Genomic DNA, 15,339 nt, shown 5'->3' on the forward strand with positions numbered 1-15,339 from the left:
TACATCTGCAATTTGCATCTCAGATGGAGTATAAGGCACACAGAGTTCACCCGAGACAATTCTTTCTCTAACAAAGTGCCGATCAATCTCCATATGTTTTGTCCTGTCATGCTGCACGGGATTGTTAGCAATGTTGATGGCAGCTTTATTGTCACAATACAGCCTGAGAGGACCTTCAGCCTTAATGCCAAGTTCATTAAGAAGAGTTTTGAGCCATAAGAGTTCAGCAACCCCGTGGACCATAGCTCGATATTCTGCTTCTGCACTTGATCTAGCCACTACATTCTACTTCTTACTGCGCCATGTGACCAGGTTTCCTCCCACAAATGTATAGTAACCCGAGGTTGACTTCCTATCTCCAACAGACCCAGCCCAATCTGCATCAGTGTAGGCTTCAATTTCAATTATATTGTTTTTCCTGAAGAGAATTCCCTTCCCTGGGCAAGTCTTCAAGTACCTGAGAATCCTTTCAACTACTTTCATATGAGGGATCTTTGGAGAGTGCATAAATTGACTGACAACATGCACAGTATAAGCAATATCTGGCCGAGTGAGGGATAAGTATATCAGCTTCCCTACCAATTTTTGGTATCTCTCTCTATCACAGTAGTCCTCCCCTATTGATTCCTGTAGGCCATGATTCTGTTCCATTGGAGTATTTGCTGGCTTGCACCCCATCATGCCTGTTTCCTCTAGGAGGTCAAGAACATACTTCCGCTGACATATGTAGATTCCCTCTCTTGACCTGGCAACTTCAATCCCAAGAAAATATCTCAAATGACCCAAGTCTTTGATCTCAAATTCAAAAGCTAGAAACTCCTTCAGTCTTTTCATCTCTTCCAAGTCATTCCCGGTAATTACCATATCATCCACATAAACAATGAGTGCAGTAAGTTTGCTATCCTGTCTCCTTGTGAACAAGGTATGGTCTGCACTACTCTGAGTGTACCTCACTTTCTTCATGGCCCCACAGAGCCTCTCAAACCATGCACGGGGAGATTGCTTCAACCCATATAATGCTTTCCTCAGTTTGCACACCTTTCTACCAAAGTCATAGCCTGGTGGAGGTTCCATAAATACCTCTTCATGAAGGTCACCATTTAAGAAGGCATTCTTCACATCCAGCTGATGAAGTTCCCATGAAAAATTTGTTGCTAGTGACAATAGAACCCGAATTGTATTGAGCTTTGCTACTGAGGCAAAGGTTTCTTTGTAGTCAATCCCTTCTTTCTGAGTAAACCCCTTTGCCACAAGTCTGGCCTTGTACCTTTCAATGGACCTGTCCTCCCTGTGCTTTACAGTAAACACCCACTTGCACCCAACAGTGGTCTTCCCCTCTGGCAGATCCACTAATTCCCAAGTTCTTGCTTTCATTAGGGCTTTCATCTCTTCATTCATAGCTTCTTTCCACCTTGGATCAGACACAGCCTCTGAGTACCTAGAAGGAACACGCATAGAGGAGAGAGCAGACACAAAGGAGTGATAGGTAGGAGATAAATGTGAGTAAGAAACAAAATCAACAATGAGGTGCCGGGTGGTGCAAGAGCGGATAGGCTTACGGAGAGCAATAGGAAGATCCAAATCAGAAGTATGAGAGTTGGAATTACCTTGGATTGTAGAGACAGATTGATCCGAGTCCAACTGGTTGTTGTCATGAGGTTTAGGGCTCCTTTTTCTTCTGTTGTAAGTATCTCTTTTTGTTGCCTATTGGAGCCTTCAGGAACATCTGCAGCATCAGGAGAGGTAACCGGCATAGTGGGAGCCTCACTAGGTTGACCTGGAATGTCACAACAAGGAGTAGGAGGAGAGGATGGAAGACCCGAGGCAGATAGGGGAACAAAAAAGAAGGGAGAATGAGAATCCTCTTCCATCCCACTAGTCTCCCCCTGAAGAGGATTCTGAAAAGACTGAAAATAGGGTTGAGACTCAAAGAAGACCACATCTCTGGTGACATACTTTCTCTTGGAGACAGGGTCATAACACTTGTAACCCTTTTGTGTAGGAGAGTACCCCAAGATTATTCCCTTTGTAGCCTTAGGATCCAGCTTGGTCTTCTTTGGATCCTTCACATGTATGAAACATATACAGCCAAAGACCCGAGGAGGAAGGGGAAAGTCTGGAAGAGTGGGGCACAAAACAGAGAAAGGGGTTTTCATACCCAACACCTTAGATGGCATCCGGTTTATCAGATATGATGCAGAAAGTACAGCTTGAGACCAGTATTGCTTGGGGACTTTGTGTTGGAATAGTAAGGCTCGAGCTATCTCCAATAGATGTCTATTCTTGCGCTCAGTAACCCCATTCTACTGAGGAGTATAAGCACAGGATGACTGATGTAGTATGCCAGCATCTTCCATAAATAATTTCAAGGATTTTTCGAAGTATTCAATAACATTGTCTGACCTGAATTGCTTAATCTTCTTATTAAACTGTGTTTCAATCATCTTGCAAAATGCCATGGTTATCCGTGGTACTTCATCCCGTCCTTTTAATAGGTAGATCCATGTACAACGAGAGTGGTGGTCAATAAAACTGATAAAGTACCGGAAGCCATCAAAGGAAACAATGGGTGAAGGGCCCCGGACATCAGAATGAACCAAATCAAAAGGAGCACAAATTTCATTGCTGGAAATTGGATACACAGTTCTACATTGTTTTGACATTTGACATACTTCATAGGTTAGACTCTGACTTGGAATGCCCTTAAACAATTTGGGAAACAACATTTCTAATGAGGAGAAAGACACATGATCTAGCCTAGCATGCCAAAGATGCAGCTTAGCTATTGACTCCACACTTTCCGGACTACTAGCAGCAGATGCTTGTAAGGCTGAGCCGATGTTTGCATCAAGGTAGTAGAGGCTTCCATACTCATGACCGCACCCAATCGTTCTCCTTGTCAATCTGTCCTGGAAAACACAATGAGTAGGAAAAAAGGTTATACTACAGTTCAAATTTTTGGTAAGTTTTGAAACAGACAAAAGATTTGAGGTAAGACTGGGAACATATAAAACTGATTTAAGAGAGAGGTTCTTGCTTAGGTCAACCATTCCCTTTCCAGAGATAGTGGAGAAAGACCCATCAGCAACTCTCATCTTATCCTAACCAGACAACAAATGATATGAAGAGAATAGGGAAGACATATGTGTCATATGGTCAGTAGCATCGGAATCAATAACCCAAGAAGTAGAGTCAATAGAGCCAGTGGCACTGAAGGCAGAGGCTGTACCTGATCTGGCAAGAGATGTAGAAGCAAAAGAGTTATTTCTTAGATGGGCTAATGCCCTGCTAAGGACCTCAACCTCACTAGCAGTGAAGCCCAAAGTACCAGTTCCAGAGGAATCAGCAACCTGTCCCATAGGAGAAGAAGACACTGTTGGTGTATTTTGTGAGTTGTCATCATTGTTGCTGGTGACAAAATTCCCACTTGCCGCAGGCCTGTTATCTCTAGAAGAAACATCTCTGGGTATTGAAGACATCTTGACTGCAGCCACTGTGTAGGTGACACTGATTAAGACTAGCCGAAGCAGTTCAGAAGGTTCTGAACCAGTTCTGGAGCAGATCTGATTAGCCGAAATGATCACAACAGGTTCTGACAGCACTCAACACAGTTTCAGACTTGTCGAGACTGTCACAGTTCTGAAACAGTTCAGTTACAACAGCAAGCAAGGAGTTCTGGGCTGGTAACCGACCTGAAGCTAAGGATTCTCAACTATTGTGCTATGCAGACTTCACTTGAACTTCGAGTACTGCAACTGTAAAGAGAGTGCCCTTCCTTGCGGCCAATACTAGGACTGCTGACATCAGTCCTCAACTAGGGTTCACAGTGCTGAACAATCTGGAGCTGGCAGCTCTCTAGGTAATCTCACAGCAGTGGTGAGGGGTTTCAGACTGATAACCACCCTGAACTTGGAGCTGTTTGCCACATTGCTATGCTGGTAGAAGTGTTCACAGTGCTGGTAGAACACTAGATAGACTTCACTTGGGCTGAACCAAAAAACTGCAACAGTTCGGGTACAGTAGCGAGTGAACAGTTCAAGGCTGCAACAGTAGCAAGTGAACAGTGACTCTGTAGAAGAAGCTAAGTCTGTGCGAGTCTTGCTGGAGCACCGAAGCTGCAACTGTAGAAGAAGCTAAGCCCCTTTCGGCTAGTGCTAGGACTGCTGAAATCAGTCCTCAACTAGGTCTGTCCTACACAGACCTCTCTTAGTAGCCAAATAGCTACTATTTGTTGGAAATAACCTAGTAGGACATCTACTTCTGGGTCTTACTTCCCTTGAGTCTTACAACCAAGAGAAACCCTAGGTTCGAACTTGCTTTACTCTCTTACACCCCTAGGTCTTCACTGCAGCAACCTAGAAAAGGAAGAGAGAAGATGAAAAGATAGCAAGAGAAGAGAGTGTGTGTCGGCTGAAACCAGGAAGAAGCTAATGCTCTGATACCATGAAAGCTAAACTACTGTAGCCGAAGTAGCAGAAAAGGGAAGAAGAAGAAGAAGAGATGCTGGAATGTCGAACTCAACTGCTCAGTCGACAGTACTATTATTTATATTATGATGTAGTACAATGATACATGAAGTTACTAGAATGCCCTTGATTAGTGATGGGACACCCAGACAACTTAAAACATTAAACAGGATTAGGCCCATTAACATAGCCCCAGTACAGGACAACTTAAACTTAAGTATAGGCTAATAAGAACTCTTATCAGTCGAATACTCATACATACAAAGACTTCAATCCAACAAGATATGTGCCCAAATTTTTCTCTATCTTTTTTGTTGTTTCTGTAATTCCTTGAATTTTCTATTTTCAAAATTTTATTATTTGACTATGACATCATTTCATTTTTAGGTAGATTTTAAATTTGGCATTCCATTTTCATCATTAATAAAAACACTTCTTACATTTTATACTTATTTATTTTAATTTTTATTATTTAATTATGGTATTATTTATTAATCCATTTGACCTCAAATGGCCGAATTGCTTGTCCACCACCGGGAGGGAAGAAAATGGTTTTGTTTTCAAATTACTTTTCAAAATATTTATTTTTATACTATTAAAATTTATATTGTGGATTTCATTACAAGAATTTAATGATGAGAAAAATATATCTTAAATAAAGGATTTAATGAGAGAGAATAGGAAAATATTTTTATTTCCAATTAAATTTTACATTCCATTTCCATCATTAATAAAAACATTTCTTATTTATCATATTTATTATTATTTAATATGTATGTTAAAAATGTTCTCAATTTTTTAATTTCTATTTTTTTCATTTTATTATTTAATCGTGACAACATGGATTGACCCAAAAATGGTTTAATTTCTTACCACCACCTAGATGAAAACACTATTTTTTCTAGGCAGATTTTAAAAGTATAAGCTTTTATGTTATTGGAATTATTAACTTATTAAGTATGGAATTAATTAATAAAACTTAATGATGAGAACTTGGGAAGAAATAAAATGACTTAAATGTATGATTCAATGAACATGAATGCAGGTTAATAACTTAAATTTGGATTTAATGAGAGGGAATTGAATGCATTGAATATCTTAAAATTACCTCTTTTTAACTCATTTAATATCAATAACCAATTACCCTATTTGCCCTCATTTTTATCAATAAATTTAAATATAGAGGGGTAAATTTTGTCCTCAAAAAAATTCCAGAAATATTCTTGAGGCCAGTTGTGCTTTTTAAAGTAGTATAGATTTCTTCTGAGTTTCTTTACTTGTTTTATTATTCATTTATTTATTTATTTATTTCTTCACATAGTGTAACTAAAGTGATGGATTTACAATATTTAACATTTTTTATTTCTTCTGAATTTCTGTAACTTGTTTTATTATCCATTTATTTAACTATTTATTTGCATCTTGCAGGCTTCATTGCTATGTTTGCTACTTTGGCAAGTCGGGATGTGGTAAGACCTTATCAAGCCCACAGAGCAAAACTTCTGCATTCGATGTCTAATATGATAGTTTATCACTTTAAATACAAAGGGGATCTTTACTAGGGATGAGGATGAGGATGGACCTTACCAAGCAGAGGCCTGGTCCAAGGCCCATATTCGGACTTTGGACTTGAGCTTGGTCTGAGCCCTACTCCAGCTAATAGTTCAGGCCTCATGCTCGGCTTGGGCCAGCATGAATTTGTAATGAAGTTTTAGAAAATCATTGAATTTTCATTTTTTTTCTTTGGTATTAATGTTCAAGAGGCTTTTAGAGAGTTCTAGAAAACCATTGAATTTTCAATTTTTTTTCTCTGGTATCTTCATTCAAGAGGATTTTAGAGCCTTTTAGAATTTAGACATATACTAGCTAAGAGGCTCAAACTCCTTAAAGATCTGCTGCAAAATGCTCAGCACCCCAACAAAAGATGCTGAAAGAGTCTCCTCTACTGTCCAAAAGCTTAAAGCCTTTCAAGATACTGAGTCCTTCAAATTATTTCAACTTTTGCGGTTCTGAGATGTCTTGACCTAGTTATATGGAACTGTAATTGGAAGTTGGAACATTGGTCCTACAGGAGATTAACTATGCCAAGTAACAATTCCAGTGCCTGAAGTAGATAATATGCATTCTCTGAAGTGGATCTAAATGACTGTAACAATAATGTACTGCCCCTCCTATTTTGCCTTGCTAAGTTGCTATCTCATTGTTGTGCATAGAAGACCATCTATAACATTAACATCTGTAAGAATAAGCAACCTATTGCAAGTTGAAGGGGCTAGAAGGGCTAGGTGCAGACCAAAAAAAGACATGGCTTGAATTAGTAAGTATTAGAATTCAATCTGCCTTTGAATTCCGTTAGAATGGTAACAGTAGAAATAAGAGAAAGAGGAGAAGAGAAAGAAGAATAAGAAGAAGAGAAGAGAATAGAGAGGGAGAAAGGTCTAGTTCGAACAAGAGAGAAAATCAGTCTCTCTCCATTCGGCCAGATTTATTTTATATTTCTATTAATTAAGAAATGACACCTTTGGCCCTACTTAAGTGGGGGACACAAATGCTAACATAACATTATACATCAACAACTTAAGCATAAGCATAAAGACAAAAATACCCCTACATAGTCAACATTAACACTCCCCCTCAAGCTGGTGAGTATATATCATATAGTCCCAGCTTGTTACATATGTAGTCCACTCTTCCCCAACTCAACCCTTTTGTAAATAAGTCTGCCCATTGGTTTTCTGTGTTAACATATGCAGTATCTATCATCCACTCAGCACCTTCTCTCTCACAAAGTGACAGTCAACCTCTATATGCTTGGTTTTCTTATGAAACATCGGATTAGAAGAGATAGGGACTGCAGCCTGATTGTCACAGTAGAGCTTCATTGGAGTGTCAACAATGTATCCCATCTCCTGTAGAAGGTTCCTCAGCTACACTAATTCACAAGTAGTATGTGCCATAGCTCTATATTCTACCTTTGCACTGCTTCTTGCCACAACTGTTTGTTTCTTACTTTTTCATGTCACCAGATTACCCCCAAGAAAAGTACAATAGCCTATAGTGGATCTCCTATCAGATATTGAACCAACCCAATCAGCATCAGTATATCCCTCTATTTCAAGTTTTCCTCCACTTCTATATCAAACCACGACTAGGAGCTCCCTTTAAATACCTCACAATCCTTAGAACTACATCCCAATGTGGAACCCGAGGTTTTTGCATGAACTGGCTTACCACACTAACCGTAAATGAAATGTTTGGCCGAGTAATGGTTAGGTAGTTCAGTTTACCTACTAGCTGCCGGTACCTACCAGGGTCTTCAAAATCTTCACCCATATCACTGTTCAAATTAGTATTTGCTTCCATAGGTGTTTCAACTAGTTTAGCACCTAACAATCCTGTTTCTTTCAACAAATCAAGAACATGTTTCCCTTGACACAAGTTAATACCATGCTTAGACCTTGCTACTTCTATTCCCAAGAAATACTTTAGTTTACCAAGGTCCTTTGTCTGAAAGTGTTCTTGTAGAAAGGTTTTCAACCTATCAATTCCCACTTTATCATTCCCGGTAATAACAATATCATCTACATATACCACCAATAGGATCTTTCCAGCCCAAGAGTCATGGCTGAAGACTAAATGGTCAACCTGGCACTGTTTCATACCAAACTTCTTTACCACCTCACTGAACCTACCAAACCATGCTCAAGGAGACTGTTTAAGTCCATAAATGGCCTTCTTTAGTCGGCACACCTTACCATCCCCCCTCCCCCCCTCCGAGCAACAAACCCCAGTGGTTGTGTGCAAGAGTGGCTATGTTCTATTGAGATGTGGTCTGGACAAACCTCTCATACTCATCACGGGGACACTCATCATCACCTTCCCGGGAACATCTGTGGATGTAGGGAGCATCTGATCAGCTGAATGGCTCTCCTGTCTGAAGTTGCTATCACTGGTCATGGCATGATTGGCCAAAGTTGAAGGTGGACTATGCAAATCATAGCAATAATTAATGGTGTTGAGCAAGAGCAAGTGAAGAGAGGAGAGGAGAAGAGAGAAGAGAGGTGAGTCGAGTGACTGAAAGCCCTCCAGAACTTAGGGGGCGAAAGAATGATTTTATTATTTATACTAGTACAGTCGAACAATATAACCAGAGGAGAAATTACAACAGTACCCTTATGGTACTAAACCTGAATACATACACAACTGTCAACACTCCCCCTCAAGTTGGAGCATAGATATCAATCATGCCCAACTTGTCACAAAGATCATGATGTCTGGAAAGGTTTAAACCCTTTGTAAAGATGTCTGCAAGCTGGCTCTCAGAAGTGACATAGGGGGTACACACTTCGCCTGTGATAACTTTCTCTCTGATAAAATGCTTGTAAACTTCGATGTGCTTTGTTCTATCATGTAGCACCGGATTGGCAGCAATGCTTATAGTTGCTTTGTTATCACAAAATAGAGTTATAGGTTTGGTCACTGGGAAACCCAACTCCCCCAACAAATTCTTTATCCACATACCTTCAGCAACCCCGTGGGCCATAGCACGATATTCAGCTTCAGCATTGGATCTAGCCACCACATTTTGCTTTTTACTCCTCCATGTAACAAGGTTCCCTCCTATAAAGGTGCAGTAGCCACTGGTAGACTTTTTGTCACTTTGGGATCCAGCCCAATCTGCATCTGTATAAACTTCAACTTTCAAATGTCCGTGCTTTTGAAATAACAAACCAGTACCTGGATACTTCTTTAGATATCGGAGGATTCTCTCTGCTGCTTCAAGATGAGAAGACCTAGGAGCATGCATGAACTGACTGAGGACACCAACAGCATATGCAATGTCTGGGCGAGTCATAGAAAGGTATAACAATCTCCCTACAAGCCTCTGAAACCGTTTCACATCCTTGAGCGATTCACCACAATTGTCACCTAATTTATGGTTGGGGTCAATGGGAGAGTCAACTGGCTTCACTCCCATTTTTCCAGTGTCCTGAAGTAAATCTAGGACATATTTCCTTTGGGAAATGAAGATACCCTTCTTTGATCGGGCAACTTCAATTCTAAGGAAGTATCTGGCAGGTCCTAGATCCTTCACTTCAAACTGAGTGGCAAGAAAAAGTTTCAATTTCTGAATTTCATCCTCCCAATCACCAGTAACAATTATGTCATCCACATATACAATTAGAGCAGCAATTTTACCTTCTCCTTTTTTCACAAACAGTGTGTGATCTGATTGACATTGCCTGTATCCTTTTTGCTGAACTGCCACATGGAATCTGCTGAACCAAGCTCTTGGTGATTGTTTCAGCCCGTATAAGGACTTCTTCAACTTGCACACTTTCTGTTCATTGCCTTGGGCTAGAAAACCAGGAGGTTGAATCATGTACACTTCCTCTTCAAGGTCACCATTCAAGAATGCATTCTTGATGTCCAACTGGTGTAAAACCCAATCCAGATTAGCCGCAAGAGAGAAAAGTACTCTAATGGAATTCATCTTGGCAACGGGGGCAAAAGTTTCTGCATAATCAACTCCATACACTTGAGTAAATCCCTTTGCCACTAAGCGAACTTTATACCTTTCCACTGTTCCATCAGCCTTATGCTGGACTGTGAACACCCATTTACATCCAACTGGAACCTTTCCCTTAGGAAGATCAACAAGTTCCCATGTGCCATTTTTGTAAAGAGCATTAATTTCTTCCCTCATGGCATTTGTCCATTCAGGAACTGAAAGAGCTTCTGCCACATTCTTAGGGATAGGGACACTGTCAATAAAGGTAAGGAAGGCACGGAATGCGGATGAAATGTTCTCATAGGAGACAAAGTTGGAAATGGGATGTTTAGTGGTGCACAATCTAACACCCTTCTTGTGAGCAATAGGACGGTCAAGATCATTAGCAGTAGAGGAATCATTTTCAATAGATTCAAGGACATCATTGGGAGCCAAAATACCTGAGTGAGTATGATCCTCCCCCGAGGAGTCTGGTGGCACTGGAGGTACAACTTCCGGATTCTCTATAGCTCTCGAATTTGGTTGGCCGTTGCGACGACGAGAAAAAACACGAAAAGGTGGAGGGTCAGGGAGAGAGGGAAGCTGAACCAGTTTTTCCTCATGCCTACACTCCCCTTGAGGAGAAACAGGATAGAAAGGCTCATCTTCAAAGAAAGAAACATCCATGGAGACATTGAATTTACGAGAAACAGGATCAAAACAACGGTATCCCTTTTGAGTGAAGGAGTAACCAAGAAATATGCAAGGGATAGCATGAGAATCCAATTTCCCACGGGTGGGAGACAGATTTTGGACAAAACACCGGCAACCAAAGACACGAGGAGGAATAGAAAGAAGGGGAGCCTTAGGAAAGAGAAGTTGATGTGGGGCTTTGTACTCTAACCGACGAGAGGGCATACGGTTTATAAGGTAAGTGGAACAAAGAACTACTTCAAGCCAAAACTGTTTGGGAACATTCATATGAAGTAGTAAACCTCGAGCCACTTCAAGGAGATGTCGGTTCTTCCGTTCGGCCACATCATTTTGTTGTGGTGTGCGGGCACAAGAGCTACGGTGAAGGGAACCATGCGAACCAAAAAATTCCGTGAGGTCACTATGAAAAAGTTCTTTTGCATTGTCTGATTGGAAAATTTGGATTTCAGTTTGAAATTGTGTGAAGACCATCCGCTGGAAATCTTGAATGATTTTTGGTACTTCTTCCCTGGTTCGCATCGGGTATACCCAAGTATATCTAGAATAATCATCAATGAGGGTAATGAAATACTTGTAGCCACTCTCAGATGGTAAAGTAGCAGGGCCCCACACATCAGAATGAACAATGTGAAACAGAGATTTAGATTTACTATTTCTTTGAAGAAAATGAGTTCTACAATGCTTACTCAACTGATACGTTTGACAAGAAAAATCAGAAACAGACATTGACTTAAACAGTTCTGGGAATACAACTTTCAAAGACTCAAAAGACAAATGACCAAGATGACAATGCCATAAATAGACTTTTTTCTTACAGGACTGACTCATAGACTCTGTAACATGAAGACCAGCCTTATTCTCCAGCATGTAAAGTCCATTAGCCATACGACCCCTACCAATCGTCCTCCCCGAGGCCAGATCCTGAATCACACAATGAGAAGGGAAAAAAGTCACTGAGCAATTCAAGGAATTAGTAACACTAATAATAGAGAACAAATTAATGGGAAAATTTGGAACATGAAGAACATCAGAAAGGGTAAGGCCAAGAGGAAGAGAGAGAGTTCCTTGACCAGCTATGGAAGAGTATGATCCATCGGCTAGTCTCACCTTGTCTCTTCTAGAAAGAGGGTGATAGGTTTGAAAGTAAGAGGACGTACCAGTCATATGTTTTGATGCTCCAGAATCAATGATTCATGGAGAGTCAGGGGTGTGAGAAGCAACATGGAAAGCAACGGCAGGGTTACCTGATGTAGATGCAAATGAGGTTGAGGGAGGAGCATCCATCTGACGAATTGCTCTACCATAGAGCTCTAAATGGTCACGGAAGGAATTCATAATGTCCTCCCTCAGGTCAGGTCCAGTGAGATGTGTCTGAATCACAGTAGAAATGGGGGGCTGATTCTCCCGAGTAGCCATGTTGGCCATGTGATGTTTCTTTGTACTTTGTTGTCCGTACTTCTTATTCACCTCTGAACCTTGCTTCTTAGTCAGATCTTGAGCCCATTTTGGTTTCCCATGAAGATCCCAACAGGTATCTTTGGTGTGTCGGGGTTTCTGGCAATGAGTGCACCACAATTTTTCCTTATCTTCTGTTTTTTTCTGGAGATCTCCTTTCCGGGAAGAAGATCCCACACCAGTAGATACACCCCCTTTTGCAACTAACACAACAGCATCCCCACCAGGGCTGTTCATCAAATTTCTCCTGCTTTCTTCAGATTGTACAAGAGCATAGACTTCCTGAACAGAAGGGAGATCCTTAGAGCTGAGAATCTGAACCCTGATAGATTCATACATAGGATTCAGACCATGTAAAACTGCAAACACCCTTTGCTGGGAGACAAGCTGTTTGTACTTCTTAGCATCCTCATCACAAATCCACACTCTGGTAGTGATCCAACTCCTTCCAGACAGATGTTAAGTCAAGAGTAATAGACCGATAAACACCTCTCCCCCTGTCTACAAGTAGAAGATGCTGCCTGCAGTTGATAAATTTTGGCATAGTGTCGCAATTCTGAATATGTAGACTTTGCTTGTTCCCAGATTTCATTCGAAGTTTCAGTCCACATGAAATTCTTCCTGATTTGAGGTTGCATGGAAACCAAGAGCCAGGACATAACAATATTGTTCTCCTGATTCCATCTATCATATTCAGCACTCCCAGAGGATGGTTCTTTTATCCTCCCATTAATATAGCCTATCTTCCCCCTTGCAGTGATGTATAATTTGATCCCTCTTGACCACTCCAAGTAGTTTAAACCATCAAGAGGGACAACAGCCATAGGAAAGGATAGGTCACCCCCATCCATTCCATTCAGCATTGAGGAAACTCCAGATGTGGCTGAATCTTCACTGCCCATGATATCTGAATAAAAAGTTGAAACAACAACCAAAAAAGTACAGCCGTACACGACTATTTCAGAGATAGGTCCTTTTGACCACTGGTTTCACTGAGAACAAAAGAAAGAGCACTGCTGTTGCAGTACAAGAACAGGTCCTTCTGACCTACAGTTTCACTGAGAACAAACAACAAACTGAACACTGCTGTTGCAGTACTGAAACAGGTCCTTCTGACCTACGGTTTCACTGAAACAAGTCTGCACACTGCTGTTGCAGTACAAGAACAAGTCTGAATGACCTACTTAGTAGGGCTGATAGCTAACCAGTCAAGGAGATCAATAGGGTAGCCGAACAGTCAATTAATAAGATTAATATTGAGCAGACAATTAGTCGGCTAAAACAGACCATCAACAGTCCACAATACCAACAAAAAAAAAGTTTGAATACAGTTATTGTGTTAAGGAATACAGTCACTTAACAGTAGGGCAGCCGAACAGTCATCAAACAGTTCAGCAAACAATAGGCATCCGAACAGACAAGGATGATAGTACCTCTTTTAGTTTTAGATGATAGTCTCCCTTATGGTAAACCAGAACTCCTTGACTGTAAACCAGAGCTCCTTCTACGAATCCTCAAATAATAGGCAGCTGAACAGAAGATGAGCAATATTTCTTTTAGTTTCAGATGATAGTCTTTCTGAAGACAGAACACCCTCTACGAACTGCAAGCAATAGTCTCTCTATAGTCGAGTAGATGGATGCAACAGTAGTTCGATTGGAGACAAAAAACTCTGATGCAACAGTAGTTTCTGGGCTGGAATACAAAAAGACTCTGTAACTTCTGGATCAAACTGATTTCACCAGATTAGGAGTTCGATTGGAGACAGCACTGGATGCAACAGTAGTTATCTTGACACCACCCTTCAGGCCTGGATGACTTGCTCTGATACCATGTTGAGCAAGAGCAAGTGAAGAGAGGAGAGGAGAAGAGAGAAGAGAGGTGAGTCGAGTGACTGAAAGCCCTCCAGAACTTAGGGGGCGAAAGAATGATTTTATTATTTACTAGTACAGTCGAACAATATAAACAGAGGAGTAATTACAACAGTACCCTTATGGTACTAAACCTGAATACATACACAACTGTCAACAAATGGTATGTCCATCCATACCATAGCGTGTACATCTTCTCGGACCTGAACTACATCCTCTACCGCGGTCCCCCTGAATCTCGACCACCAATATGACCACCACCACGGTTATACATAGGTTCATCACCACCACTATGACCATATACCGGTCCACTACTACCACTACGACCAGATTGAGCTCCCCAAGCTCCACTTCTAACACCACGGCCCCTTGGTACCTACAAAGGCCGATCTATCAGAAACACTAGAGTTCTCGGTAGATCCAATAGAAATCCTCCTAAGTTGAGCAAACACCTCTTCTAAGGAAGGGAGAGTTGATACTTCTAGTATCTGTGCCCGCAGTGGTTCATATTCAGACTTCAGCCCCACCAAAAATCAGGTCACATCTAGTTGTTCTCTCTGCTGTTGCTGAATTTTAACATCAGAGGTGAGGGGGTGATACACATTCAACTCATTACGAATGTTTCTCATACTAGCATAGTATTCCTCAAGACTCTGATTACCCTGTTGCAAATTAAAATATTCCTAATACAGCTGATATACTCTAGTTGTGTTGTCTTGACCTGAATACAACTTCTTAACATGGTCTCACACTTATCAAGAAACATGAAATTCATACTAATCTTGGGTTCCATACTATTCCATAACCATGTGATAATCTGTGCATCTTCTTGTTCCCAGTCATCATACTCATGAGAGTCTGTAGAGGGTTTTGCCTCCCTTATGTGTTTCACTTTCTTCTTTGCCTTAAGAAAGACTTCTACAGATTTTCCCAAGGTACATAATTTTCTCCATTCAACTTAATAGAGGTCATCTGAACATTCAGGTAGTCAGTAGGGACCATCACACTAGTTTTACTGTCACTGTTGTCTCCCATTGCTGAATTCTGTTATTGCTGAATTCTGCAAACTGCACACTAAACCACACTGTTCTCAGCACCTGTTATTGCTGAATATTGCACTCTCTACACCACACGACTACCTGAAAATTCACCACACTATTCGAGGATCACTCCCCCTTCAAATCACACTGAAATTTGCATAAACCCTAACACACTACAACCTGAATTCCCACCATACGATCTGAAACATACTCGTCATTTGATTCACAATAAAAACTGCATAAAAACCTCTTACCTAATCACTAGAAAATCAGACTATACTCAACACCCACTGCATCACTCG

The 15,339-nt window shown here is 40.8% G+C and overlaps 1 protein-coding gene across 2 annotated transcripts in view; it reads left to right on the forward strand.

Moving 5' to 3' along the window:
• LOC104610484 (ATP-dependent 6-phosphofructokinase 6) overlaps positions 1-15,339 on the forward strand; it is a 29,917-nt gene that overhangs the window by 6,496 nt on the left and 8,082 nt on the right. For both annotated transcript variants that reach the window (XM_010277114.3, XM_010277115.3), the window contains one exon: positions 5,895-5,935. In XM_010277114.3, the coding sequence (XP_010275416.1) occupies positions 5,895-5,935 (41 nt within the window). The remainder of the gene's footprint in view (positions 1-5,894; positions 5,936-15,339) is intronic.

This window comes from Nelumbo nucifera, chromosome 1 (genome assembly GCF_055504915.1).
Source record: "Nelumbo nucifera cultivar China Antique chromosome 1, China Antique-T2T, whole genome shotgun sequence".
Classification (NCBI taxonomy): domain Eukaryota; kingdom Viridiplantae; phylum Streptophyta; class Magnoliopsida; order Proteales; family Nelumbonaceae; genus Nelumbo; species Nelumbo nucifera.